The sequence below is a fragment of the Vitis riparia genome, chromosome 4, assembly GCF_004353265.1.
Source record: "Vitis riparia cultivar Riparia Gloire de Montpellier isolate 1030 chromosome 4, EGFV_Vit.rip_1.0, whole genome shotgun sequence".
NCBI lineage: Eukaryota > Viridiplantae > Streptophyta > Magnoliopsida > Vitales > Vitaceae > Vitis > Vitis riparia.
Window position 1 is genome coordinate 24,284,872 of NC_048434.1, and position 27,904 is coordinate 24,312,775.

At 38.8% G+C, this 27,904-nt stretch overlaps 1 protein-coding gene across 1 annotated transcript in view; it reads left to right on the forward strand.

Annotated features, from left to right (window-relative positions):
* LOC117913582 (tRNA uridine 5-carboxymethylaminomethyl modification enzyme MnmG) overlaps positions 1–27,904 on the forward strand; it is a 64,688-nt gene continuing 36,784 nt past the window's right edge. The window contains 5 exon segments of the mRNA XM_034828585.1: positions 1–187; positions 15,244–15,395; positions 16,330–16,421; positions 17,178–17,291; positions 24,024–24,354. Coding sequence (XP_034684476.1) covers positions 4–187; positions 15,244–15,395; positions 16,330–16,421; positions 17,178–17,291; positions 24,024–24,354 — 873 coding nt within the window. The 5' untranslated portion in view covers positions 1–3.

The following is a 27,904-nucleotide window of genomic DNA, read 5'->3' on the forward strand; positions in this document are numbered from 1 at the left end:
TCCATGGCCCTAGCGATGAGTATTCACCTCACGCGCCTCCCCCGCCACTTCCCTTTCCCTTCACTCTTTCCTCGCTTTCCTCGAATTCTTAGCAACCCTTGTCATCTCACTTCTCGCCGAAAACCACGTCGAACCTTCACTTTCTTCACCTGCAACTTCACCGTTGCCGCCACTTCCGCCACTTATGGTACGGTTTTTTAGTTTATTATGATTGCAGTTCTTTTATTGGACACCCGTTCGGCTTTGAGAGAAATGCTCTGAGAAAAATGGAACGAAAGAAAGAGAATTTTAGGATCTTATATTTTTCATTTTTCATTTTTTTTTTTTGTTTTTTGTTTTTTCAGTTACTTCTGTTTTCCCACTTTATCTGTTATCAACCAAACCGTGAGGGACACAATTTTGAAATGAGGGTTGAAATTTGCCAACTTATTGATAAATTCGATACATTTTTTTTGTTATTATCCCGAGCAGAAGATGTTGATCTTGGTAGAATTGGAGCGGAAGTAAAAAAATTAGACGTTCATGTTGCTTTAAGATTTTATTTCTCACAAAGTTTTGATGATTTTGTGCTATAAGTTGTTGAAAAAAATGATGGAAAGAGGGGAAAAAAGAGAGAATTTTGAATTTGTAGTCTTTTGTGTTCTGATTTGCTTTTTCTATTCCTTCTTTTTTCCCCAAACAAAGTGAAACATGGATGATTGGATGATCAGCAAAAAATTTCAAATGCCAACTGAAATTTGCTAATATACTAATAATTTGGGTCGTGCTTAAGGTTCAACTAAGGAGTGGGAGAGAGTAATTTTTTGTTAGAACTGAGGCTGGAGTGGTAGACAAGAAGTTTATACTGCTTGAAGTTTTTATTTCACCCAAAAATTTGATAACAGCATGTTTGTTTGCTAAGTAAACTATGGAGATTGGGAGGATCACATTTTAGGGCCTTCAATCTTTGCTGCCAAGACCATTGTCTGACCATTCAAATTTGAAAACATGTGGTCAAAGGTGGAAGGCTTTTCAGATAAAATCAAAGAGTGGTGGTAGACTTATAAGCGTTGAAAAATGGCTTAAATAAGTGGAATAAAGAGGTGGTTGATAATGTCTCAGCCAAGAAGGATTTTGCTTTGGAGGTGATAAACCATTGGGATAGTGTAGAAAGGCTAAGAACCCTGTTCGAGGAGGATAGGAGAAGCTAGCAAATTGCCAAAGATAAGTACAGTTACCTAGCTATTTTAGAAGAAACCTCTTGGAGGCAAAAGTCAAGGGCTTTTTGGTTGAAGGAAGGACATAATTACACCAATTTTTTTCACCGCATGGCTAATGCAAGGAGAAATAGAAATTTCACCAGTAGTCTCACTATTAGTTGTGGTCAAGTAGAAAAAGAGGAGGAGCTTAATAAGGTAGTATTTTTTCCATTTTAAAGTAGTGATTAAAGAACTCCAAGCGAGAAGACGTGATTTGGCAACAAAACTATTCAAGAGCATTGAATCTTTAGAGGAGGTGATCATAACGCTTTCAAAATTGGGGATGCTAACTATCTGGTCAAGAATTTCTAATGGTATCTTCAGAAGGCTATTTTTTAAGGTCATCAAGCATACTTCATCCTGTTCGATCTATTACATGGAAGATGGATTGAAGGTCATATTTTGGAGGATCATTTGATGAGGAGATTATTCTCATGCTCAGATTTATTCTCTTTCAAGCTTTTGTGTTGCAGAAGTGGAAGTGAATCTGGCATGATGAAGTGCAAAGTTGAAGAGTTTGAAGTGGAAAAAAAGTCTTTTCAGGTAAAGTTTGAAGGATCGAATGGTGGAACTTGGGTATCAGTAACAGAAAGGAGCCGTGGTTTTGTGGTATCAGTAGGATTTGGAAGGGAGGAGATGGATTGGTTAACGGAGCAGTTGAAGAAAGCTGTGGAGTTGGAGAAAACCAGGGGATTTACACGAAAGTTCAGGGGCGAGAATAAGTTTCATTTGATGGAGATTTGCTTCAACAATAGAGGGCGATTCATGAAAATCACAGAGATTGCTACAAGAAGGAAACCTCTTCTTCTTGTCATCCCCGAGGGTGTTAAAGGTAATGGATGGGAAGTCCTTAGGAGGGCGATTCTTTCAGTGCAAGATTATTCAGATCAAGTCGGAGTAGAGTTGAAGAAGACATTTGGCAATACTCAGATGAATAAAAGCATATATAGAGGTGGTCGGTCATACGCAGAGGTGGTTGCAGAGGATGGAAGTAGGAGTGGAGTTCCATTATCAGCTGGAAAATGGGCCAGAGCCGTAATATGTGAATGCAAAGAAAAAGTCCAAGACTGGACTCATGAAGGCAAGGCCATTGCGAGGATGATGGGTGTGAAAGGTATGGTGTCTATAAATCCCATTTCCGCCTTCAAGGGGTGTTTCTTTGTGAGTACAGCAGGAAGAGCAATATGGTTCCAGGAGCAGGAGAGACTTTTAGTGAAAGGAAGGCCTGTTCTCCTAAGAAGATGGGCGCCAAGTGAAAATATGATTATTCCTGGAAAATTCAGACGAGGCTGGTTAGTGTTGAAAGGTCTTCCTTTTCATTTGTGGGAGGAAGACCAGCTGAAATTCATCTTGAAGAAGTGGGGGAGGGTGACGGAGGTAGCTAGGGAAACCGTGAAGCTGTTGGACTTGACGAAGGTGAAGCTGTGGGTGGAGATGCATCCTAATGTCGTGCTTCCAGCGTTGCTTGAGGTGGAAGACGGGGCCTGGAAACATACAGTGGCAGTTTCAGTCATCGGAGAAGAGGGTGAAGACGACACGGTCAAGTCCGAGACATCCCACTGCAAGTACGAGTGGTTGAAAGAAGAGGGTTGCGTCTCTCAGACGACAAAATTTGCAGAGGGGCTACGAGTTAGCATCAGGGGTAATGAGTGCTACAGTAGGGAGCTTCTTCCTCGGGCACGCTATCGGTGCTCAAGTAAAAGCATGGCGGCCAAAAGGGAGAAAGGAAAGGAAGGGAGCAGATTGGGCTTAGTAGAAGAGAATTTTCTTGGGCCCATAGTGCCTGAGACTTCAATTAAAGCCCATCCAGCAAGGGCCCAAAGAGGGGGAAGGAGTCGTGGGCTGCAAGCTGGCCCAGACGTCCCTCAAGCCCATGACGCAGCGGCATCATCTTCTTCTCTCCAGCGCGTGGGCTCCTCTGCAAAAGCGACCACGCAGCTATGTTCAGGCGATGAGAGGGCCGACGTCGAGGTAATACTTGGAGAGGATGGTCGGGCCGATGAGTTACAGGCCCAGACTTTACCCAACCCTAGCTCGCTTTCAGAAACAGAAGACGATTGTTACGGGCGTCGGACTGTGGGCTATAAGTCAATAGGCCCGTCGGGGTTGGGCCAATTTCTAGGAGGATCGAGGTCCTCTGGCATGAAAGGTAGGCCTCGAGAGGAAGAAAGCGCAGCGAGGAAGGGGAAAGCTCCACTGGTTCAGATGGAAGTCTTCACGCAAGGGGAAAAGACGACGGATTCAAGGAAGACGTGGTCCAAAACCTTCCTTCCAAGCGCGGCTCGCCGTCTTGGACAACGGAGTAGCAGCGAGCCTCTTCCCCTACGGAACGCAGCGCCTCGTCGCGAAGCTCGCAATCTGGGAGTGGACGGCGGGTTGGGATCTCAAGGTATCAGAGACAGTCCCATCTTCCGTTGTCTTCTGCCTAGGAAATGCAACAGCTGGTCAAAGGAAGAGAGCTCGACGTCAAGTGGAGAGATGGACCCGCGAAAATCCCAAATCGAAGACGACAAAGGAGGATTTACGGGCCGAGCGGGGTACGATCCTTGTGGTTCTTCAGTCATGGTATCACCTTCTATTCCAAGAACCAGAGGTAAGGAAATCATTTTGGGAGAAAATTGTGAAATTCCGGGAGTGGAAAACTTGGAGGAAAGTCTGCCTTTTTCTTCTCAGCCACCCGAGCCTTATTCTTCTTCTTTCTGTAATCTGGAAAAGACTCTACCGGGTCCCTCTGGTCCTCATCTCCCAAATTCAGAATTTTTTCCCCAGTCTCCTTCGGTAAATCAAGGTAAATTTAAAATTTTTCCTGAAATAGGTGATGTTGGCCCTTTAAATTTTGATGGCATCCCTGTCCATGTTGAGGAGGAGAATCAGAGAGCTGTTTTTGACCAGATGTCCGAGAGATCTACCCCTGGGAAGTCTTCTAACCTGATGTCAGGCAGTCCGGGGGTTAATGTGGCATCCCCACCGGAAGACTTTCTTATCGATGGCCTGTCCCCTAGGAAAATGGCTAAAGTGCGAGAGGTTCTATGCTCTCTGGACATTAAGGTGTACTCTAGGAGGAAGAATAGAGGCCCATAGGCGTTTGAATCCAGGTGGATTTGGTTTGGAGGGTTAGGGCCTGAGTGTTTTTCCATGAAAATCATCAGTTGGAATGTTAGAGGTTTGGGTTCGAGGATTAAGCGTAGGGTGATTAAAGATTTCCTTAGGTCAGAGAATCCGGATGTTGTGATGATTCAGGAAACAAAAAAGGAGAAGTGTGACAGAAGGCTAGTGGGCAGTGTCTGGACGGTCAGAAATAAGGATTGGGTTATTCTCCCAGCGTGTGGGGCATCAGGAGGGATTTTGTTCATTTGGGACTCAAAAAAGTTGTGCAAGGAGGAAGTGGTATTAGGCTCTTTCTCAATATCGGTCAAGTTTGCCTTGGAGGGCTGTGGATCTCTTTGGATTTCTGCAGTTTATGGTCCAAATAGTCCCTCACTTAGGAAGGATTTTTGGGTGGAACTTCATGACATTTATGGTCTAACTTTTCCGTTGTGGTGTGTGGGCAGTGATTTTAATGTCATAAGGAGAAGTACAGAAAAATTGGGGGGCTCTAGACTAACTTCAAGCATGAGGGACTTTGATAGTTTTATTAGAGAATGTGAAATGCTTGATCCACCTCTTCGGAACGCATCATTCACTTGGTCAAATATGCAAGAGTCTCCCGTGTGTAAGAGATTGGACCGTTTTCTTTACTCAAACGAGTAGGGGCAGCTCTTTCCCCAAGGCATTCAAGAAACCCTTACCAGAAGGACCTCGGATCATTGGCCAATTGCTTTGGATACCAACCCGTTCATGTGGGGCCCAACACCTTTTAGATTTGAGAACATGTGGTTGCAACATCCTAGTTTCAAGGATAATTTTAGAATCTGGTGGAGGGGTTTTCAAGGAAACGGTTGGGAAGGCCACAAGTTCATGAGGAGATTACAATTTGTTAAAGCCAAATTGAAGGAATGGAATAAGAATTCTTTTGGAGAGCTTAATGAAAAGAAAAAAAGTATCCTCAAGGATTTAGCTATCTTTGACGCCATTGAGCAGGATGGGGGTCTCACCTCTGAATTGTTAGATCAAAGAGTCTTAAGAAAAGGGGAGCTAGAGGAATTAATTTTGAGGGAGGAAATCCATTGGAGACAAAAAGCTAGGGTGAAATGGGTTAAGGAAGGGGATTGCAACTCTAAGTTTTTTCATAAAGTGGCTAATGGCAGGCGAAATAGGAAATATATCAAGACTTTGGAAAATGAAAGGGGCTTAGTGTTGAATAATGCCGAGAGAATCACAGAGGAGATCTTACTTTACTTTGAAAATCTCTATGCGAGTCCTATAGGAGAGTCTTGGAGTATTGAAGGATTAGATTGGTCCCTATTTCGGAAGAGAGCGCGATAAGGTTGGATGCCCCTTTCACTGAAGAAGAGATTTCTAAAGCCATTTTTCAGATGGATAGGGACAAGGCTCCGGGGCCCGATGGCTTTACTATTGCAGTATTCCAAGACTGTTGGGATGTGATTAAGGAGGATTTAGTGAGAGTGTTTGCAGAATTTCATAGGAGCGGAGTTATCAATCAAAGCACTAATGCCTCTTTCATTGTTCTTTTGCCCAAAAAGAGTACGACAAAGAAAATCTCAGATTTTAGACCCATTAGTTTGATCACTAGTCTCTATAAGATAATAGCCAAAGTGCTCTCAGGGCGTCTTAGAGGGGTTTTACATGAAACCATCCATTCTACTCAAGGCGCTTTTGTTCAAGGGAGACAAATAATGGATGCGGTTCTCATAGCAAATGAGATAGTAGATGAGAGAAGACGATCAGGGGAGGAAGGTGTTGTCTTTAAAATTGACTTTGAAAAGGCTTACAATCACGTAAGGTGGGATTTTTTAGATCAAGTGTTGGAGAAGAAGGGGTTCAGTCCTAAATGGAGAAAATGGATGAATGGATGTTTGTCATCGGTTTCTTATGCAGTATTGGTGAATGGTAGCGCTAAAGGTTGGGTTAAGGCATCGAGAGGATTAAGACAAGGCGACCCTTTATCCCCCTTTTTGTTTACTTTAGTAGCAGATGCATTGAGTAGGATGCTTTTGAGAGCAGAGGAGAGAAATATGTTGGAGGGTTTCAGGGTGGGTAGAAACAGAACTAGGGTTTCTCATTTGCAATTTGCCGATGACACCATCTTTTTTTCTAACACTAGGGAGGAAGACTTGCAGACTCTCAAGAGTCTTTTGTTAGCTTTTGGGCATATTTCTGGGCTTAAGGTCAATCTAGACAAGAGTAATATTTATGGTATCAATTTGGATCAAGCTCATATTTCAAGATTGGCTGAGACACTTGAATGCAAGGCTTCAGGCTGGCCTATACTCTATCTGGGTCTTCCTTTGGGAGGGAACCCCAGGGCAGGGGGATTTTGGGATCCTGTGATTGAGAGAATTTCAAGAAGATTAGATGGATGGCAAAAGGCATACCTATCATTCGGAGGGAGGATAACTCTCATCCAATCTTGCCTTACCCATATGCCCTGTTACTTTCTGTCTTTATTTAAGTTACCTGCTTCAGTCGCTGCAAAAATCGAGAGGTTGCAGAGGGATTTTTTATGGTCAGGGATTGGGGAAGGCAAAAGGGATCATTTAGTAAGGTGGGATGTCGTGTGTAAACCGAAGGAAATAGGGGGTTTGGGTTTTGGGAATATTTCTATGAGGAATCTCGCTCTTTTAGGGAAATGGCTGTGGAGGTACCCTAGAGAAGGTTCAACTCTATGGCATCAGGTCATACTTAGCATTTATGGTTCACACTCCAATGGTTGGGATGCTAACACATTAGTCAGATGGTCACATCGCTGTCCTTGGAAGGCTATTACTCAAGTCTTTCAGGAGTTTTCCTCGTTTACTCGGTTTGTGGTAGGAAATGGGGAAAGAATTCGGTTTTGGGAAGATTTGTGGTGGGGGGACCAACCTTTGGGTTCTCAATATCCAAGTCTATTTAGAGTAGTCTTGGATAAAAACATACCTATTTCTTCAGTTCTCGGTCCTACTCGTCCTTTCTCTTGGAATTTAAATTTCCGTCGTAACCTGTCAGATTATGAGATAGAGGACTTAGAAGGCCTCATGCGATCTCTCGATGGATTGCATTTATCTCCTTTGGTTCCGGATGCCAGATTTTGGCCCTTATCTTCTTCAGGGCTTTTTTCAGTTAAATCTTTCTTTCTAGCTTTATCCCAATTTTCTGGATCTCCTCAGGTTTTTCCTTCTAAGTTCGTTTGGAATTCTCAAGTTCCTTTCAAAGTGCAGTCCTTCATCTGGTTAGTGGCACACAAGAAGGTGAATACTAATGACATGCTACAAGTGAGAAGACCCTACAAAGCCCTTAGTCCGGATATTTGTATTCTGTGCATGAAGCATGGGGAATCAGCTGATCATATTTTTCTTCATTGCTCCTTGACGATTGGGTTGTGGCACATGCTATTTCAGTTAGCTAAGATGGATTGGGTCCCCCGAGGAGCATCCTTGACATGATGCACATCAAATTTAATGGATTTGGTTCGTCTAAGAGGGGGATAGCCTTGTGGCAAGCGGCAAGCACCGCTCTTATTCGGATTGTGTGGTGGGAAAGAAATGCGAGGATTTTTGAGGATAAAGCAAGGAATTCAGAGTATCTTTGGGACTCTATTATTTTCCTTGCTTCTCTTTGGGCTTATTGTTCCAAGGTTTTTAAGGGGACCCCCCTTAATGTGATACAACTTGATTGGATAGCAGTGTGTACTCCTTAGGGAGAGGAATTTTTAGAGTGTTTGCTTGTGTTTCAGTGTATTTTTCTTTAGTTTAGCTTTCTTTGGCAGGAGGATTCCTCATCCTTCTTTTGTACTTATTTTATCTATCAATAAATATTTGTGTCGTTTCCAATCAAAAAAAAAAAAAAAAAAAAAAAAAAATAACGCTTTCAAAATTGGGGGTGACAAGGTGCTAGGGCTAGATGGATTTTCAATGACATTTTGGAAGTTTTTTTAGCCTATAGTAGGCAGGGAAGTGATGCAGTTATTTGAGGAGTTCCATTTGAAGAATTCCATGGCTCATAGCTTTAATGCAATGTTTTTAGTTCTTATTCCTAAGAAAGGAAGGGCTGCTGACGTGAAGGATTTTAGGCTAGCCTGTAGGAGAGTCTTTATAAGCTTCTAGCAAAAGTCTTAACTAATAGGTTGAAAATGGTGGTTGGCAAGGTGGTGTCAAACGGTCAAAATGTTTTTATGGGGGTAGATAGATTCTGGATGCTGCCTTGATTGCAAATGAGACTATTGACTCAAGGAAGCGTAGTTCCAATGCAAGCTTAGTTTGCGAACTTGATATAGAAAAGGCTTACGATCATGTAAGCTAGAAGTTCCTTCTCTAGTCTTAGAAAAGATGGGATTTGGCCTCAAATGGAGATAGTGGATTCTCTTTTGTATTTCTTCTATGAGATCAACAATTCTTGTTAATGGCACCCCCACAAATTTTTTCCTGACCTCTAGAGGTTTGAGGCAGGGGACCCTCTCTCACCCAATCTTTTTGTATTGGTGATGGAAGTCCTCAATGACTTAATTGCAAAGGCTAAGCAGGGAGGTTTCATTAAGGGCTTTAAGATAGAGGGTAGAGGGAAAGAAGAAACACAATCATCACACCTATTGTTTGCAGATAATACCTTTTTTTTTTTTTTTGTGAGGATAATGTAGATTAGTTGAAATATTGGAAGTGAATTGTCATTTACTTTCAGTTAGTGTTAGGAATGAAAATAAATATGCAAAAAAGTGAAATTATTCTAGTGGGGATGACAAAGTTTGTAGATAGAGCAACTTCTCTCTTTGGGTGCAAATTAGGAAAACTTACTACTTCTTATGTAGGCTTACCCCTTGGGCCCCCTCACAAACTTTGTGGTGTTTGGGATACAATTGAGGAGAGATTTGAAAGGAAATTGATTGTTTGGAAAAAAAGATACCTATCCAAAGGAGGAAGACTAGTCCTTATGAAGAGTACTCTATCAAATCTTCCTATCTATTTTATGTCCCTCCTTACAGTCCCTAGAAAAGTGAGGATTGGATTAGAAAGAATTCAAAGAGACCTTTTATGAGGAGATTTGAGAGAAAGGAGAAAGATGTATTTTGATAAATTGGCCAGATGTGTGTAAGGATAAAAAAATGGAGGGCTGGGGTTAAGAAGATTGGAGGGTCTCAATCAAGCCTTGCTAGGCAAATGGTTATGAAGGTTTTCTATTGATCATAAGAGCTTGTGGAGGAAGATCATTTGTGGAAAATTTAGGAAGATGGAGGGGGGATGGACTACTAGAGGGGTGAGGAATTCCTTTGAGATGCGCCTTTGGAAGGATTTTAGAAAAGGGTGGGAAGAATTTAGTGTTAGAACTTCTATCTAAATAGGGAACGATCAACGTACAAGATTTTGGTGAGACAAGTAGGTGGAGAAGGTTAAGTTGAAAGATGCATACCCTACTCTTTTCAGGACAGCTTCCCACAAAAATGCTACAGTTGTAGACTTATGGGAAGAGAAATGGGTAGGTGTAGGTGTTGGGAGGATCAATGTAGAAGACCGTTCCAAGATTGGGAGATGGAGGAGGTTACCCATTTTTTTGGAGCTTTTTCACCCATTAAAAGTGCAAGGAAGGAACACTTTAATTTGGAAAGATGATAAGTGGGGAAATTTTAGTGTCAAGTTGTATTACATTTCCCTAAGGCTAGAGAATAATTTAGTTTTTCCAGGCAAAGAAGATCTAGGGATCTTGTGCTCCTCTTAAAACTTGCTTTTTTTTTGGGAAGCTGTTTGGGGGAAGATCTTAATTGGGGACATTTTAATGAAGAAGGGATGACAAATGGTCAACAGATGTAGCCTTTGTAAAGATAGTGAAGAATCAACCGATCACATACTCATTCATTGTGACAAGACGAGAAAGCTGTGGACCTTTTTCTTAGCAGTCTTTGGTTTGGTTTGTGTGTTTCTTACCTTGATGAGAAATCTCCTCCTATAGTGGTAAGGTAGGGGCTACATAAGAAGAAAAAAAATTGTTTGACACTTGGCCCCAATTTGCTTATTTTGGTGTATTTGGAAAGAGCACAACTGAAGGACTTTTGAAGATGAAGAGCTTCCAGATTAGTGATTAAAGGATTTCTTCATTTGGTTGCTCTTAGAGTGGTCTCGAGATTCTTTAGAGTTGGAGAACCCCTTTATTTTGATTTCCTAGATGCTTTTTATTGTCATTAACTTTGCCATGTTTTTGTAGGTTTTCTTTGTTTGTTGCTTGCTTTAGGTTGCTTTTGTGTACATTGCTTGTATATGTAGGGCATGCCTGCGCTTTTTTGGCTGCTTCTTAATGCATGATCTTGTTGTCTATCCAAAAAAAAAAAATAAAAAAAAATGATTGGATGCTCACAATTTTTTTTTTTAAATGCCTATGGAAATTTGCCAATATATTGATAATTTGGTTGTGTTTAAGGTTCAACTAAGGAGTGGGAGTAAGTAATTTTTTTTAGAATTGAAGCTGAATTGGTAAAGCAGAAGTTTATGTTGCCTAAAGTTTTTATTTCTCCCAAAATTTTGATAACAACATGTTTGCTTGCTAAGTAAACTATGGAAAGAAGGGAGGATTTTGAATTTGTTTATGTTCGGTAGTCTAGTTGCATTAGTTTGTTTCCCACTTTTTGCCTCTAAGAATTGTATCATAAACAAGAAAATTTTTGGAATGGTATTGAAACTTGATTGAATTTAGGTTCAACCTTCAACCAAGGAGTGTGAGAGGATAATTTATTGTCAAAATTGAAGTTGGGACAGGAAACTAAGAGTTTATGTTGCTTAAAATTATTGTTGATCCCAAATTTTAATAATGCTATGTTCGGTTGGTGAGAAAAATGATGAAAAATAGAAGACGATTTTAATTGTTGTACCCTTTTGTATTTTAGTTACTTCTATTTCCCCCATTTTTGTTACCTACCAAACTATGATTAAATTTGCTTGTGCATTGATAGTTTTGATTAAATTTGAGGTTCAACTAAGGAGTGGGGTATTTTGTTGTTTGAATTGAAGTGGAAGTCAAGGACTAGAAGCTCATGCTATTTAAAATTTTATTTCCCCTAAATTTTGAGAATGGTATGTTCTGTTAGAAAATTTTTGAAGTGAGTGTCAAATTTTGCCAATGAATTCTTAATTTTGGTGGAAATTGAGATTCACTTGAGGAGTATGAGAGGGTAATATTTTTCTAGGATTGAAGCTAGAGTTAGAAATTAGAAACTTATGTTTCTTAAACTTTTACTTCATGGCATGTTTGGTTGCTCAAGAAAAAGGTGAAAAAGAAAAAGACTTTGAATCTTGTATTCTTTTGTGTTCATGATTCAAAGTTGTGGTATTGCTTACTGACTTAGCAGGTTTTGAGGTGCATTGGTCCTAATACCTCGAATCAATATTGGGTGATATACATAATATGCTAATTAAATAGCTCAAATAGTTCTAAAACAATATTAAATTTTTTTATAAAAATAGTTAGAATTAGATGAACTTGAAAAATTAATAAAATAAAACATTTATGAAATTGACATTATCTAAATAGTCATAAAAGCAAGCGGATTGGTTTACGACAATGTTAAAAGTTAACATTCTTAAAACATTTTGAATTTCTTATTTTTACTCATATATTGAGACATGTTTAATTGAACGATGAGGAGAATCTTTGACAAAATTTAGAGATTATTTTTTTCCTTCCATTTTCATTAAATCCAAGACATGGTGTTTATAACTTTGAGTCATCCTGTGCATTGGCCGAATTAAGCGATTCATATTTGGGTTGAAACTAAGTTATTTGTAAACCACACGGTAGCAACTCGCATATTAAAGAAAGCCTAATGATCATGTAGACTGGACTTTCCTTTTTTCGGTTATGCAAAAAATGAGTCTTGGGAGAAATGAATTGAGTGAATCAAGTGGTGTATTTCCATAGCAAATTTCTCTATTTTGGTCAATGGTACCCTAACAGGCTTTTTCCAAAGCTCAAGGGGTTTGAGGTAGGGGGATACTCTCTCACTCTATTTATTCGTGATTGCAATGGAGGTGTTCAATTGCCTTTTAAAGAGGGCAGTGGATGGAGGTTTAGATTGGAAAAAGGGTTTAGATTTCTCATTTGTTGTTTGTTGATGACACCTTGGTATTCTACTAAGTCTCTTAAGATTAGATGACCTATCTTTGTTGGTTGCTTATGTGGTTTGAGGCCATTTTGGAATTGAGAACAAATTTAGATAAAAACAAATTAATTCCTATGGGAAGGGTGGAAAATATTGATGACCTTGTTTATGAGTTTGGATGCAAGGTGGTTAGTCTCCCGTCCACTTACTTGGGCCTCTCTTTGGGTGCACTGTTTAAATTAGTGGCAACTTGGGATTGTGTGGAAGAGAGGTTTCGTAGAAGGTTGGTTATGTGTAAGAGACAATACATTTTTTTTTGGCTAATTCCTACTTTCTTTTTTAACCCTCCTTTCCCAAATGAAAGTGCTCATTTCCTTTTTCAGATCGAGTGGATAAGTGGTACAAAGCACTTGTGTGCATTGCGGTTTTGGTGGTAACTTGACCATGGTATTGGTGTTTTACCTGTGGTTAGGCTGGTGTAGTGTGATGTGTTGTTGTGGAAGTGATGGAATGAGGTGTTGGTATTATATTGTCGGTGGTGTGTAAGGCTAGTTGCATCGATTGTGTTTTCTTGAAATTTTTTGTCAAGAAGCTTTATAAAATTAGTATATTTTAGTGTGTGTGTGTGTTTATTTTTTATTTTTATAGCTAGGGTTACCTTTATGCCCATGAATAATTTGTTTTGAAATAAAAGGGTATGTCTTGTAGTAAGAGTGGCACTGAAAATTAAACTTTGAGTCTGCTTCAAATAATCTTTGCTTTGTGGAATAGCAATAGGTGGTTGATGGAAGTTTTGATATAACTTCATTGATTAGGTGTGGTATGGTGATTAAGAAACAAGTAATGGTTATTAGAGAAGATTAATCGCTTGAGAAGGTGTTGAACTAACTTTTCCTTCTCATTGTACATAATGCTATAGATGAAAAGGAAGACTCTAATTAGTACTTGTATCATGATCAACGCAAGACTCAAGATTCCTTGGCTAGGCATATCTTGTGGTAGGTGAGTTCTCTAAGACATCAACTTATGATCCATTTTAGTATGAAAGTATTCGTGTTAGACAACTTGAGCAAAAGGAGGAGTGTCTTGGGAGGAGGTTTTGTTTGAGAGTTTTAAAAGATCACTTCAAAGTGTCTCAATTAATGATATATATCAAGATCTTAATTAGGATATGTATTGCAATTAACCTTGAAGATCTCTGTCTTAGTGATCATTGTTAATCTGCATTGATAAAGTGTGTTGGATTTTCAAATCTAAATTCCATCATACACTCTTGACCATAAGAAGACAATAATTAAATGGAATACCTAGTCGTGAGGTGAAAACCATGAGTTGCCTTGGCTACTTAAAAATCCACTGTTGAAAGATCAAATTATAAAGAACTATCTTATTCAAACTGAGTCAATAAAGATCCTTATCTAACCTACTTGTCTCATGCTTTTCACAATCAATCTTTAATTTTTCATCAACCCAAAGTTACATCTACTCACTTGAAATTGCACAAGGTAGGCTTCACACCAATTATTGAGGTCTCTCTAACTTGGATATCCAAAATCACTCTGGATTCGATCTCCAAACTAACTTTGGATTTGACACCAAAAGGAATAGAAGGATCATAGACAAGATCCATATTGGATCTAAGTCAATGATGAAATTCTCTCAATTTCACATAAGATCTAGGTTGCTTAATTCAAACCATAGAAAATGCTTTCAAAGTGGTCTCGCTCCAAGCTTATTGAGAGTTGTTACGAATGAGATGAACCCTTATAGGTGTTTAGAGGTTCATGACAAGCTTCACAACTACTTTTTAGTTGGAAATTTTTAAAAACATTTGAGCACTCAAAATGAGTTTTCTGCTCTTTCTTGCACACGTATGCAAGCTTCTTGTTAGAATGTGCAAGCAAGACAACGAGAATCACTCTCTGGTGCATTAATTTGCTTAGGTGTGTAAGTGGAGACTTAAGAAATATATTCTTTTTTAAATCAATGTTCACATTTAAAATCCTCTTGTGCATGTGTGCAAGAGACATATTGAGAGCTTGCACATGAGCACAAGAAAAGAAGGAAACCATGTCTTCTTTGACCAGCCTTGTGCATGCACAAGCACCCTTGCACATATGCTCAAGTACCCTCATGCATGTGCACAAGGTGCATTAGAGAAGACTTGATCTTTCAGCAGAGTTGTGCATATGTGCAAGCATTGCTGTGCACGTGCCCACTTCCCTGCACACTGCTAGTTGAGCCTCTATATGGTTCATAATATATGATAGCAATTCAGTCTTGTATGATTCTGAAACAATTTCACCTTACCAACATTAACTTGGCCATCAAATTAATGTTATCTTTGGCCAAGCATCACCAACGTTGAACTGAAGTTGTCATTGATTTATCTTATGAACTTAAGTTGATATCCAACCTAAACTAGAACTTAAATTGTGATGAAATTACCAATATAACAACACCACATTTATAGGTTTGTTTAGAGTTCTCCATATATGGTTTGTTTATATATTTGTTTACTTTATTTTACTTTGTTGGATATTGTCGCCTTTAATGAATTTAATATGCTTCATAAGGAGATTTTTATATGTAAGAATTTATTGTCTGGAAATAGAATATTGTAATCCCATCAAGAAACTTGAGGAATATAAGGGGATTGTTCTGTGTCATTATTGTTTATATTAATTTTTATCTAAGTTAGCACAGTTCTAATGGAACTTCCAGATTATCCCTTTGCATAAACAATTTTATTTATTAGGTTTGCCTGTCACTTCCCTTGAATTAAAACTTCAAATCAATAAAATGATTTATGTACTCATTACATTTCAGGCAGGAATGATAATGTTGGGGCAGATAATGAAAGATATGATGTTATTGTGGTTGGAGGAGGCCATGCAGGCTGTGAAGCTGCCCTTGCATCTGCTCGTTTAGGGGCAAAAACTCTTCTTCTTACTCTAAATATTGATAGAATTGCATGGCAGGTATGTATTTTAATATTTAGTGGCTCTATCTTCATCATATACTCTTAACTTTTCTTTTCAACAGTAGAAAACTCTACTGACGTGAAGTGAAGTTTTCACATTATAGATAAAAGGTTTTATCCAATTGATTTATGTGTTCAACTGTAGCTAAGATTTACCCATGTGTGTTTTGGCTGTGAAAGCTTGTTTGGGCAGACACAGGATTTAAAGTTTGGGTGGGCAATTGGCAAATGCATGTGATTTTTATTACACTTATTTTGTTCATTATACATCTGAACTCTAATACATGTGATTTTCACTTTTGTATGTACAGTGTACTGGTGGTCTTAGTAATTGAAGAGAGAAGATAGGAAAAAAAATAAGGGGGGGGGGGGGGGGGGGGTCGGTTTGTGGAGGACATTATTATTTTTTTAATATTACCTATAATTTTTTTTTTCCAAGTTGTGGGGATGAGGGGGGTGGCCCCCCCCCCCCCCCTTCTGTCCGCCTCTGAGTAAAAATCAAGTATTTAAAATAGTTTATTTATTTATCCAGGGGATTTAGTTCACTCTATTCGCACATGGTCTTCATTTGCTTTACTTGTGAACCAGGGTGCTCGTTGCCAACTCATGCTGGTGTTGAGTGTTGTGGCAACAAAAGGAACACCTTATCTTTGTTTTGAGATAGAGCTTTTTTATGCTGATTATGTCCTTTGCATTCCCATTTTCTTGCCTTTTTTCACTGTGATAGATAGCTAATTTTGTTTTATTATTATCATTAAAAGGTGAAACCACTTTCAGGTTCAACTGAACCTGATTTATCCACATGATGTTACATTTTCTTTATGGTAACTGCAAATCTATCTTGTAAATCCATGTTCAAGAGAGATATCTTTGTTCCATAAGAAATGTCAAGCCTATGAAAATATTTTCTTACCAAGAGAAGTATGGTGCAGCCTTGTAATCCTGCTGTAGGTGGACCTGCAAAGTCACAATTGGTACATGAAGTGGATGCACTCGGTGGTGAAATTGGAAAAGTTGCTGATAGGTAATGCCTAAAAGCTGTCTAATTTTGTCTGACAGCAATTGTTACTTGCTTTGATGTTTGTAAATTGATTTTGGTTTATACACTTTACTATTTTATGGCTGATCTTTCACATGCAAAATTTTTTTAACTGTTGCTTGCATCCAAAAAATTTGAACTTGTAGTAGATAAGTTTGCAATTTTTTGATTAATATATGCATGTAAAAGCACCCAGCTATAACACAAACCTGAACACTGGTGGTGCAGATGTTTATGTGTGATGGTAGGTAGGGGTCTTAATATATGGAAGAATAAACTCATAAATTTTAAACCTTAAGAATATTCTTGTGCAAATGATGCATACCTCATGCAGAGGAAGACAAAAACATAATCTGTGGTGAAGGAAAGAGAAAAAGGGGGTATACTGTTGTTGCATTTTCAAGTATAGGAACATGTGTTATAATAAATGAAAATGACTCAAATAGGACACTGTTTGTCTGAGACAAAGGTTCCAGTTTCTAGCAATTGGCCCTCTTGCCTTAATTGACTCAAGAGTCTTAAATTGAGAATTGTATTCTGGTTATGTTACTTCCATTCAAAAGCTTAGACTGTGAACTTACTGAGGCTTTTCACTACAAAATTTGGTTTTCTGTGCATCATTTGTGGCATTTGCCAAAGTCATGTGATTACAAATTTCAAGCAACAACTTTCCTTTTTTATAATATGATTTTGATTGAGAGATATGTGCAACTGAAAATCATTTTCTTCTTTATGCTCCAGGTGTTATTTACAAAAACGTGTTCTAAACATATCAAGAGGTCCTGCTGTTCGGGCATTGCGTGCACAAACTGATAAGAGGGACTATGCTTTGCAAATGAAAAACATTGTGGAGAGGCAAGCTTAGTTTTCTTCTTTGTTGGCAAAAATAGTAGTAAGAGTATCAATTTCCAATTGGCTCAACTAGAGGCAGTGGAGAGCCAAGTTTATTTGCTTAATAGTTCTATCAATTGTTCTAGTCTCCATTTTATTGCTTGAATGGGGGAAGTATTGTGCATGTCTTAAGCCTTCTCTGTTTTAGTATTGTGGGATTTCTAGTATTAAGTCCTTTTTGTGGTTTGCTTTCATTTCTAAGGCCTCCACTTCATCATGGGGTTTCTTCAAAACATTCCTTGAGATTGCCCCTAAGGTCCCCTTTGGGACCTCTGCAGACTTTTGTTATTCCTTCTATTCTCTTTGCTCTTAGACCTTGATGACTCACCATCCCCTGTGGTTAGCCGCCTCTACAATTTTAAACCTACCATCAACACCCTTCAATATCATTTTGCTAGACTGACTATCGATTTGGTTTCCTTGTAATAGGGTGGGGGTTTTAGATATCAGAGCCTAATGGGTTTGACCACCAAATAGAAGCAGATGATTAGGACTTTTTTAAGCTAGATGGTTTTGAGTTGACTGTTGAGGTTGAACTTCTAGAATTACAGGAAGATGTAAAAAAGGCTAAATCCACCGTCTCAGGCCTTAAGTTGAGGGGGATTCATTGTAAACATTTTCTTGGGTAACTTAGTATAGGAAATGGGGCATAGACATACTACCATTCTAGAGACGAGCATTACTTAATTAATCGAAATTAGATCGGCAAATAAAAAAGCTAATACCTTAGCCAAGAGAGTAGTTGTCTCCTCCACTATCTTTATAGGGGATCCCTTGAGACCATCATGCCTTGGTCTTGTCTCCACCTCTACCTTTGTCTTGGGTATAAATTTTTAAAGTTGCTATCTTTGCTAGAAGTTGTGTTAGGTGATCTTTATCCTTCTTTTTGTATTTCTTTGTGAAGAACCTTTCTTCCTTCATAGTACATTCTTGTTTCTGTGTATAATACTGATTGGGTTTTTGATAAGAAAAAAGGAATATGTTGGCAATTTTTGTTACCATAATGCTATATTTAAAAATGCATGGATGAAACAAAATTATGGATCCCTTTTTTAATCCTTTTCATTTTGATCGGGCTCGGAGTTTTACAATTGTTCTGGGGATATAGATGAGGAAATTTAGGTTGATAAAACAATGTGGTTAACAGTGTATGAGGGATACAATGAGAAGGTCAGTGGCTGTAGGGACTTGGGAGTAATCAAGAGAAGCAGTGATAAAGTCAGGGGGACGGAAGGGGCCTTTGGCACACCTGACATACAAGCTGTGAGAAATGAGCCCGAGGAAAAATGGGAGGAGAGTAGTTTGGCAAAATTCAGTCATTTCTTGGGATTCCTGACGGAGGGATTGGAAAAAGGAAATTATGAATTTTTTTATTAAAATCAGAAAGAGATGGGAGAAGATACATAGTAAAGAGCTTCTGGAAAAGTCAAAGTTCGAAAGGGAGTTAAAGAGATTGGAATGTTCTATAAACTATGAAGGGGGGAATAAGCAGAAAGGATCGGTACAGGGCAAAGGGAGTCAAATTGTAGTTGCCCAATGAAGCTAAAAGTCTTGAGCTGGAACGTGAGGGGAGCAAACAATAGCTCCAAAAGAAAAATTATTAAGGCTTTTATAAGGAACCAGAGGGTGGATTTACTCTATATTCAGGAGACAAAAATTCAATCTATGTCGGAGGGTATTGTGAGAAGTTTAGGCTCTGTGAGATTCTTAGATTGGAAAGCTATGAATGCGGAGGGGGCTTCGGGAGGAATTCTAATTTGTTGGGACAAGAGGTCTTTGGACATCTGGATTGGGAGGAGGGACATTTTACTTTATCTTGCAGATTTAGGAATGTAGAAAATGGGGCTGTTTGGGTGTTCACGGGAGTTTATGGCCCTTTCTCCAAAGTGGAAAGGGATGAATTATGGGAAGAGTTTGGGGCGATTAGAGGCCTTTGGGAAGACCCCTGGTGCCTAGGGGGGATTTTAACATCACCCTGTTCCAAATAAGCTCAGCGATGAGGAGATTTGCTGAGATTGTGGATGATCTAGGGCTGGTGGATCTTCCTTTATAGGGGGGAGAATTCACCTGGAATGGGTGCCACAATAACCAGGTTTGGGCAAGATTGGACAGATTTCTTATGTCCCCTAGCTGGTTAGACCAATTTTGTGGGATTACCCAAAGTAGGTTGCCACGGCCGATTTCCGATCACTTCCCAATCATGCTAGTGGGGGGTGGGATAAGACGAGACCCGACTCCATTTAGATTCGAAAATATGTGGCTTAAGGTTGAGGGATTCAAAGACCTTATGCATAGCTGGTGGCAGGGAATTGAAGTCAGGGGCAGTGCTAGCTTTAAATTGGCTGCTAAGATGAAGGAAATCAAGCAGAAGCTGAAAGTTTGGAATAGAGAAGTTTTTGGGAGGCTGAACTGCAACAAATCTTCAACCCTGCAGCAAGTGGATTTCTGGGACCGGATGGAAAGCGAGAGAAGCCTGACTGTGGAGGAAACAGAGTTAAAAAAAGAAGCAAAAGAAAATTACAAAAAGTGGATGCTTCTGGAGGAAACTCACTGGAGATAGCTTTCAAGGGAAATCTGGCTGAAGGAGGGGGATAGAAACACGGGTTTCTTCCATCGTATGGCAAACGCTCATCGTAGAAACAATTCTTTGGACAAAATTAAGATCAATGGGGAATGGCTATCAGAGGAGCAGGAGGTTAGGGAAGGAATTGTTAATGCTTTTCATTAGCTGCTATCAGAAGATACGGGGTGGAAGGCGGACATTGGGAGGCTTCAGTTTGATCAAATCAGTCAGCAAGAAGCAGAGAATCTGGAGAGGCTTTTTACAAAGGATGAAATTCATGCGGCTTAATGGAGATGAATGGGGATAAAGCCCCTGGTTCGGATGGCTTTACTATGGCTTTTTGGCAAAGTTGTTGGGACTTTGTTAAAGATGAGATCCTAGAAATGTTCAAGGAATTCCACGAGCATAGCTCTTTCTTCAAGAGCCTCAACAATACTTTTCTGGTTTTGATTCCCAAGAAAAGTGGGGCTAAGGACCTTGGAGATTTTAGACCTATTAGTCTTCTTGGGGGGGGGGGGGGGCTTTATAAGTTATTGGCTAAAGTGCTAGCTAACAGACTTAAGAAAGTGGTTGGAAAGGTGGTCTCCACTTCTCAGAATGCCTTTGTGAGGGGAAGACAAATTCTTGACGCTTCTTTAATTGCAAATGAAGTGATAGACTTGTGGCAGAAAGGAAAAGAAAAGGGCCTTATTTGCAAATTGGACATAGACAAAGCTTATGACAGCATCAATTGGAAGTTTTTGTTGAAGGTTTTGCAAAAGATGGGCTTTGGGTCTAAGTGGCTGGGGTGGATGTGGAGTTGCTTGTCCTCAGCCAAATTCTTAGTTTTGGTTAATGGAATGCCAACTGGCTTCTTCCCTAGCACTAAGGGCCTTAGACAAGGAGATCCCCTATCTTTTTATCTCTTTGTTATGGGAATGGAAGTGCTGGATGATCTTATTAGGAGAGCTGTGGAGGGGGGGTTTTTATCAGGGTGTAATATTAGGGGTGGCAGCAGATCCTCTTTGAACATCTCCCATTTATTTTTTGCTGATGACACAATTGTGTTTTGTGAGGCTAGGAAGGAGCATCTAACTCACTTAAGTTGGATTTTACTTTGGTTTGAAGCGGCTTCAGGTCTAAGGATTAACTTAGCCAAAAGTGAAATTATTCCAGTTGGAGAGGTGGAGGAGATTGAAGAGTTGGCTGTTGAGTTAGGCTGCAAGGTGGGGTCTTTACCCTCTCAGTATTTGGGACTTCCTCCAGGGGCTCCTAGTAGAGCTCTTTATATGTGGGATGGGGTGGAAGAGAGAGTAAGGAGGAGACTTGTGCTTTGGAAACGACAATATATCTCCAAAGGGGGAAGAATCACTTTAATAAAAAGTACTTTGACTAACATGCCAATCTGTGAAATGTCTATTTTCAGAATGCCCGAGATTGTTGCTAGAAGGCTAGAGAAAGTGTAAAAGGACTTCCTGTGGGGAGGGGGAAATCTGGAGGGGAAAATTCATCTAGTTAATTGGGAGGTGGTTTGTACAGACAAGGAAAAGGGTGGGCTAGGCCTTAGGAAGCTAGCCATGTTGAACAAAGCCTTGCTTGGCAAGTGGATATGGAGGTATGCTTGTGACAAAGATAATTTTTGGAAACAAGTGATTAAGGTGAAGTATGGGCAAGAGGGTCTTGGATGGAGGCCAAAGAAGGCTAATGGGGCGGTTGGAGTAGGGGTTTGGAAGGAGATTCGGAAAGAATCAGATTGGTGCTGGGATAACATGATATTCCGAGCTAGGAAGGGCACCAAGATCAGATTTTGGACAGATGTTTGGTGTACTGATACAACGTTGTCCCATTGTTTTCCTCATCTCTTCGTCATGGCTGTCCAAAGGAGTTCAACGATTGATGAAATATGGGACCAAAATTCTGGTCAAGAAGGTTGGAACCTAAATTTTTTGAGGGACTTCAATGATTGAGAGCTAGATATGGTTGGGGATTTACTCCATATGCTGAGGGGTCATAGGCCTTCTTTGGAGGAAGACTCAGTTTTTTGGAGGCAAGGAAGAAATGGTCAGTTCAGGGTCAAGGAAGCTTATAGCTTGTTGACCAATCCTAATGATACAGGCTTTCCTTCAAGAAGTATTTGGGTGGCTAGGGTGCCAACTAAAGTTGCCTTCTTTGCTTGGGAGGCGACGTGGGGGAAGGTGCTTACTCTGGATAGACCACAATGAAGAGGGGTGCAACTTCCGAATTGTTGTTTTTTAAGTGGGTGTGAAGAAGAAAATGTAAATCATATCCTTATACATTGTATAGTGGTTAGAACTTTGTGGGATATTGTCCTTGGGTTAGTAGATGTTAAATGGGTCTTTCCAGAAACTGTAAAGGAGGTCTTAATTAGCTGGAGGGGCTCATTTGTGGGGAAGAAAAGGAAAAAGGTTTGGGACTCCATTCCGTTGTGTATTTTTTGGACGGTATGGAAGGAGAGGAATAGATTAGCCTTTAGGGGGGGTGTTGAATATTCAGAAGTTAAAGAATTTTTTTGTCTGTAATTTGTGGAGTTGGGCAAATTGTATTTAGGTGAGGAGGCTTTCTCCCTTATAGGCTTCATGGAGTGGGTAGCATCCACTTAAGGGGAGGTGATTCTTTTTGTCTTTGTTTTTTGAGGCCCTAGCCGCCTTGTATACCCCCTATATGCTTTGTGGCTTTTTGGCTCTTTATTAATGCAATTCCTTTTACTTATAAAAAAAAAAAGAGGCGTGAGTGGCGGATTTATAGACTCAATTAGGTGAGAGGGGTGTTTGGACCCCTAGTTTTTCTAGGTGTGTAAATGATTGGGAGATTGAGGGTTTGGAGTGATTCTTGTCAAGGCTATAAGATAAAGTGGTTATTGGAGACAAGGAAGATAATGTGATTCTATTAAGTCTCTTTACACTATTCTAGAGTCTAGGAGATCATTGTCTTTTCCAGTAGAGGTTGTTTGGAATGGGTGGGTCCCTCTTAAGGCGTGTTTTTTTGCTTGGGAAGCATCTTCGGGAAAAGCACAGACTCTAGATCAGCTTCAGAGGAGAGGATGGATTTTGGCTAATAGATGTTTTCTTGGTCATATTGAAGAGGAATCAATTGACCACATTTTGCTACATTGTGACACGGCGAGGATGTCGTGGGAGGTTTTGTTGTCCCTTTTAGGTGTTTCTTGGGTGTTACCCTCTTTTGTAAAAGAGACTTTGCTAGGGTGGCACGACTCCTTTATTGGAAGGAAATGGAAAAATGTGTGGGAAGCAACCCCTTTGTGCCTTTTTTAGACATTGTGGAAGGAGAGAAATAGAAGATCTTTTGATAATGAGGAGCTTTAGGGCCAAGGACTAAGAACCGGTTTTCTTTGTAACTTGATGTATTGGACCAAGTTGTATATAGGTGAAGGACCATTGTCCTTATTCGACTTCATTGATTGGTTGGGTTCTTGTTGAGGGAATGAGTTTTTTTTTGTTCCCCTTGTCATTTTTTGATGCCTTTTGGTGACCATTGTATATGTCCTGTGTACTTTAGTGTGCCTCTTTGGCACTTTATTATTATTATTTGCATTTATCTATAAATGATATTTAGTCCATTATTTATATGTGGAATCTGTTACCATTTTCCTTGTATGTTGGCTAAAGATGCATGGCATTCACCCCCAAATTCCCAAGTCGTCTCTCCCTCTCTCACTCACTATTTTTCCAGGATCTGTCCTATTTCATATTACATACTCATGTTTCTCTCTGTTTTTCCATGATCTGTCTTATTTCATATTACATTGAGCACATGCTGCAAAATACCATCTGGTGGGAAGCTTCTTGTTCAACTTTTAATGTGCATTTATTTGAACAGAATTTAATTCTCAGTTAGCATTTATTTCAACAGAACATTAAAGTTCTTTAAAATAAAAAATGGACATACAAGAGAAGGATGATGAACCCTTCTAAATCAATAATTGTCTATGGAGTAAAATATGTAATAGGAGTTTGTCTGTCAACAGAACACCTCCTTGTCAAGGAAATTTATTCTCTACTTTGTCATGAGCTGTCACATTTTTCTTTAACCATACAGAGAAAATGCCTATATATGACTATTGGATATTGGCTGCATATAACCTTCTAATTAGTGTGATTTACTTCTATTTTCAGCTGTCCAAACCTTTCTATTAGAGAGGCGATGGTGACTGATATCCTACTAGGAAAGAATGACAATGTAGAAGGTGTTCGAACATTCTTTGGGATGGACTTCTATGCTCCTTCTGTTATTCTAACAACTGGCACTTTTATGAGCGGTAAAATTTGGGTTGGTAGAACTTCTATGCCTGCAGGGAGAGCTGGTGAGTCAGCTTCACATGGACTCACTGAAAACTTGCAGCGCCTTGGATTTGAAACTGACCGGTTAAAAACTGGAACCCCTGCACGTGTGGACTGTCGTACTGTAGATTTCTCTGGATTGGAACCCCAGCATGGAGATGAAGAGGTCCTTCCATTTAATTTCATATGTAGGTTAACTAGATTTTTTTCCCTGCATAACTGGAGTTTTCAAATAATGTTTTACAATTGACTCAATCCAAACATATTGCAAGCCAGGAAATTTTCAATTAGAGGGGCTAAACTAATAGTATGAAGACAATGTAATGATATTTATAATCACACTATATGTTCAACCCGAAAGGGAGAGTCTGACATAAAAGATCACTAGTACTTCATAATTCATTATTCAATGCTTAACCTGGTTAAGTGTGTGAAGTATTAGGTAAAACAATTATTTTTTATTTATTTTGATTTTCTAATACCAATTTGATTCCTAGTTAATTTTTATTATTTATTTATTTATTTATTTTTAAATCTAGTAGTATGAACAGATGAAAATTATAAGCTATGCTAACAAATGCAAGGATATAATAGTTTTAATACCATTTTTTTTGTACAGACTTATTTTAGTGGCAATAATATTAAAAAATAGACTATCTAAATTTAGAAGTTAAATACGTAAGGAAGTTAGAGAAATTGAAGATTGTGGAAAGTGGTAGAAAAGGTGAAAGAAGTAGGAAGTTTAGGTATGAAAATGACATTCTTGTTATTTTGTTTTTCTTTTATTGTTTTGAATTAGATGAAAAGTGAAATTGAGTTGTTTGTTTTCTTACAATTTCTTAGTCTTCCTATCTTTGTTTCTTTTTCTTAGAGTTACAAAAGATTTTTTTTGATGGGTAAATAAGGATTGTATTAATAAGAAATGAGGTATACATGGCGTATACAAAGTAAACAAAAGACCAAAAAAGAGGCGCGAAGACAAAAAAAACCAGTAAGTTGCAAATGATATGCAGTTTTTCTTTCTTAAAGTAGTGAACTTGTAAGAGACATTTACTTATGGGGGACATTGTTTTTAGAATTATGAGCTTGTAAGAGACCTTTTCTTTCCTAGCATTGTAAACTTGTAGGAGACAACTTATTTTCTGTTATTCCCTTTTTAACCCTCCTAATTTTTCCTGTTTATCCTTATTTGTTTTGTTTTTATTTCCTCATTTACCTATTTAAAACCTTATCTTATAACATTTGGGGGCCACGGGGAAATATTAAAAAATTTTAGGCGGGAATGGGGTGGACTGCCAAGTCGCTCCCCCTGTTCCATACCTACTGCAAGGGCTTTGGTTGACATTGCTTTGGCTTTTCGTCAGTAGAAGCTATTACTTCTAGCTGGCTGGACAGGTTGGTAGTTTGAGTTTGTATTGCAATAAATGCTAGAAATTCTTTATTTATTGTCTATTTGGCAAAAAGCTTTTTTAGTTCTCTTGCAACCCTGAAAAATAAAGCTACATTTATGTATAAATAAATATGTTATAAAAAAAAAATCAGGTTTTTACACATAACAAACATATATTTGCAAAAGGAAAAAGAGGACCAAAAGGAAACCCTAGACAAAATTTAGCAAAAGATAACTAAAGTTGTGATTTGCATAAAATTTTGATTACCTCAAATGATTAAGATTGTGATCAATAAAAAAAAAAAAAAATCAACTCAAAATGAACAAAGAGAAAATGAGAGAAAAAATGACAAGAAAGAAAAAAATGTGTTTAGATGTGATATATGGAGTGACGTTACAAGTACCCTCATTACAAGTTATTATTTTGATAGGGAAATATCTATTGTATTAATAGCGCTTAACAAAGAGTTCACTTAAATAGACATGGTGTATTCAAGGGCACCAAAAGGTCATACCTAATGGTAGAATATACAAAAACAACTCCTATCCACTACATAGAGCTCACCCAATCAATAAAGTCCAACATGGACAAAGAATGGTCTATAATGTACACTTTAACCCATTCCAAAAAATTATACATAAATGATTGTTTGATTACTTGATAAGCTTTTTTAGTATTCTCGAACATTCATTTATTTCTTTCCTTCAATATTGTCCAACATAGACATAAGAGAACAACTCTCCATGTCTTCTTCCTCTTTCTCCCAACAAAGGAATGGTGCTAGCTCTGGAGGACCTTCTCTATTCATTCTATCTCAAATAGAGTTAAAATTAATTGACATAAGATTGTTGCTTTTGAGTAGTGAACGAGGATGTGATCAATGGTTTTTTCTTCTTCCTTGTACATATGGAATTTATTTGGTATCATTTATCCCCTCCTTTTGAGTTGGTTTAATATCAATATCATTTCCCATGCTTCCCAAGCAAAAAAGCTGACTCTTGATGGAACCTGAGGGTTCCAAACAATCTTGGAAGGGAACATCTCCATACTATCATTAGACAAAAAGGAGTAGAGAGGTTTTAGTGGAATATTACCACACTTTGTGTTCAATCAAACCATTTTATCCCTAATGTCTTTGTCAATAGATTGTGATTGGAATTTCCTAAAGACAACCTCCACTTCTTCTAGCTTCCAATCGTGGAATTGTCTTGAGAAATGAGAGTTCCAACATTTCTTTCCCCCTTCTTGTTCCCACACCTCAGCTACCCAATCCTCTTTGGTAGTGAGTATAAAAAACATAACAAGAAAAGCCTCTCCAAGGTAAACTTCATCACATGAGTATCCTTTCAAAATTTCACCCTTTGCTCATTACCCACCCTAAACCCGATCCTTCGGTTGAAAGTCTCCTACCCCCTTCTAATTGCCTTCCACTCTCCCATTCCATACCTTTGCTTAAAAGTCTCTTGTTGAAAATTTCACCCTTTCCTACACCACAACCCAAACCCAAGAAGATCTGAAAAGGGCTCTCAACAATAGACCTAGATAACTAGTCGGGAGGGTGCCACCTTGCATCTTATAACCCTAGAAAGGTCCTCTACATTGGAAACTAGCCCCATTGGGATCAATTTACTCTTCTCTAAATTGATTTTTAGTCCTAAGATTGTTTCAAACTACATAAAAATCCAACCAAATGGTTCATACGCTAAGATTGTTATCACAAGGGTGAGCATATCATTAGGAAATAGTAGATGACAAACATCCACATCTCCTCTTCCACCTACTGAAGAACCCACTAAGAAATCCCCTTTCTTAGCATTGCTTAGGATGTAGGGGAGAGCACCCATAGCCATAATGAAAAGGTATAAGGATAGCGGGTTTGTTTGCCTCAAACTTCTAGTACTTTGTAAAAAATTTGATAGGGTCTTATTAACTAGTATAGAGAATTGAGTTATAGAAATGCACCACTTAATCCACCTTATCCACTTAAAGCCAAATTCCTTTTTTTTTTCGAGACTCCCAATAAAAAAATCCTGATTAACATGATTGTACACCTTCTCAATATATAAATTACATATGACCCTAATTTCAAAGCTCTTCAACCTTGAGTCAATTACTTCATTTGCTGTGAGGATTGCGTTTAGGATTTGTCTATCCTCCACAATAGCATGTTGAGTAGTTGAGACCACCTTGCCCGCCACTTTCTTTAGTATGTTAGCCAAAACTTTTGCTAAAATCTTGTAAAGCCCGCCGACCAAACTTATCGGTTTGAAGTCTTCTAAATCTTCAGAACCCCCTTTGTTGGGGACTAACATAATAAAGGTGGAA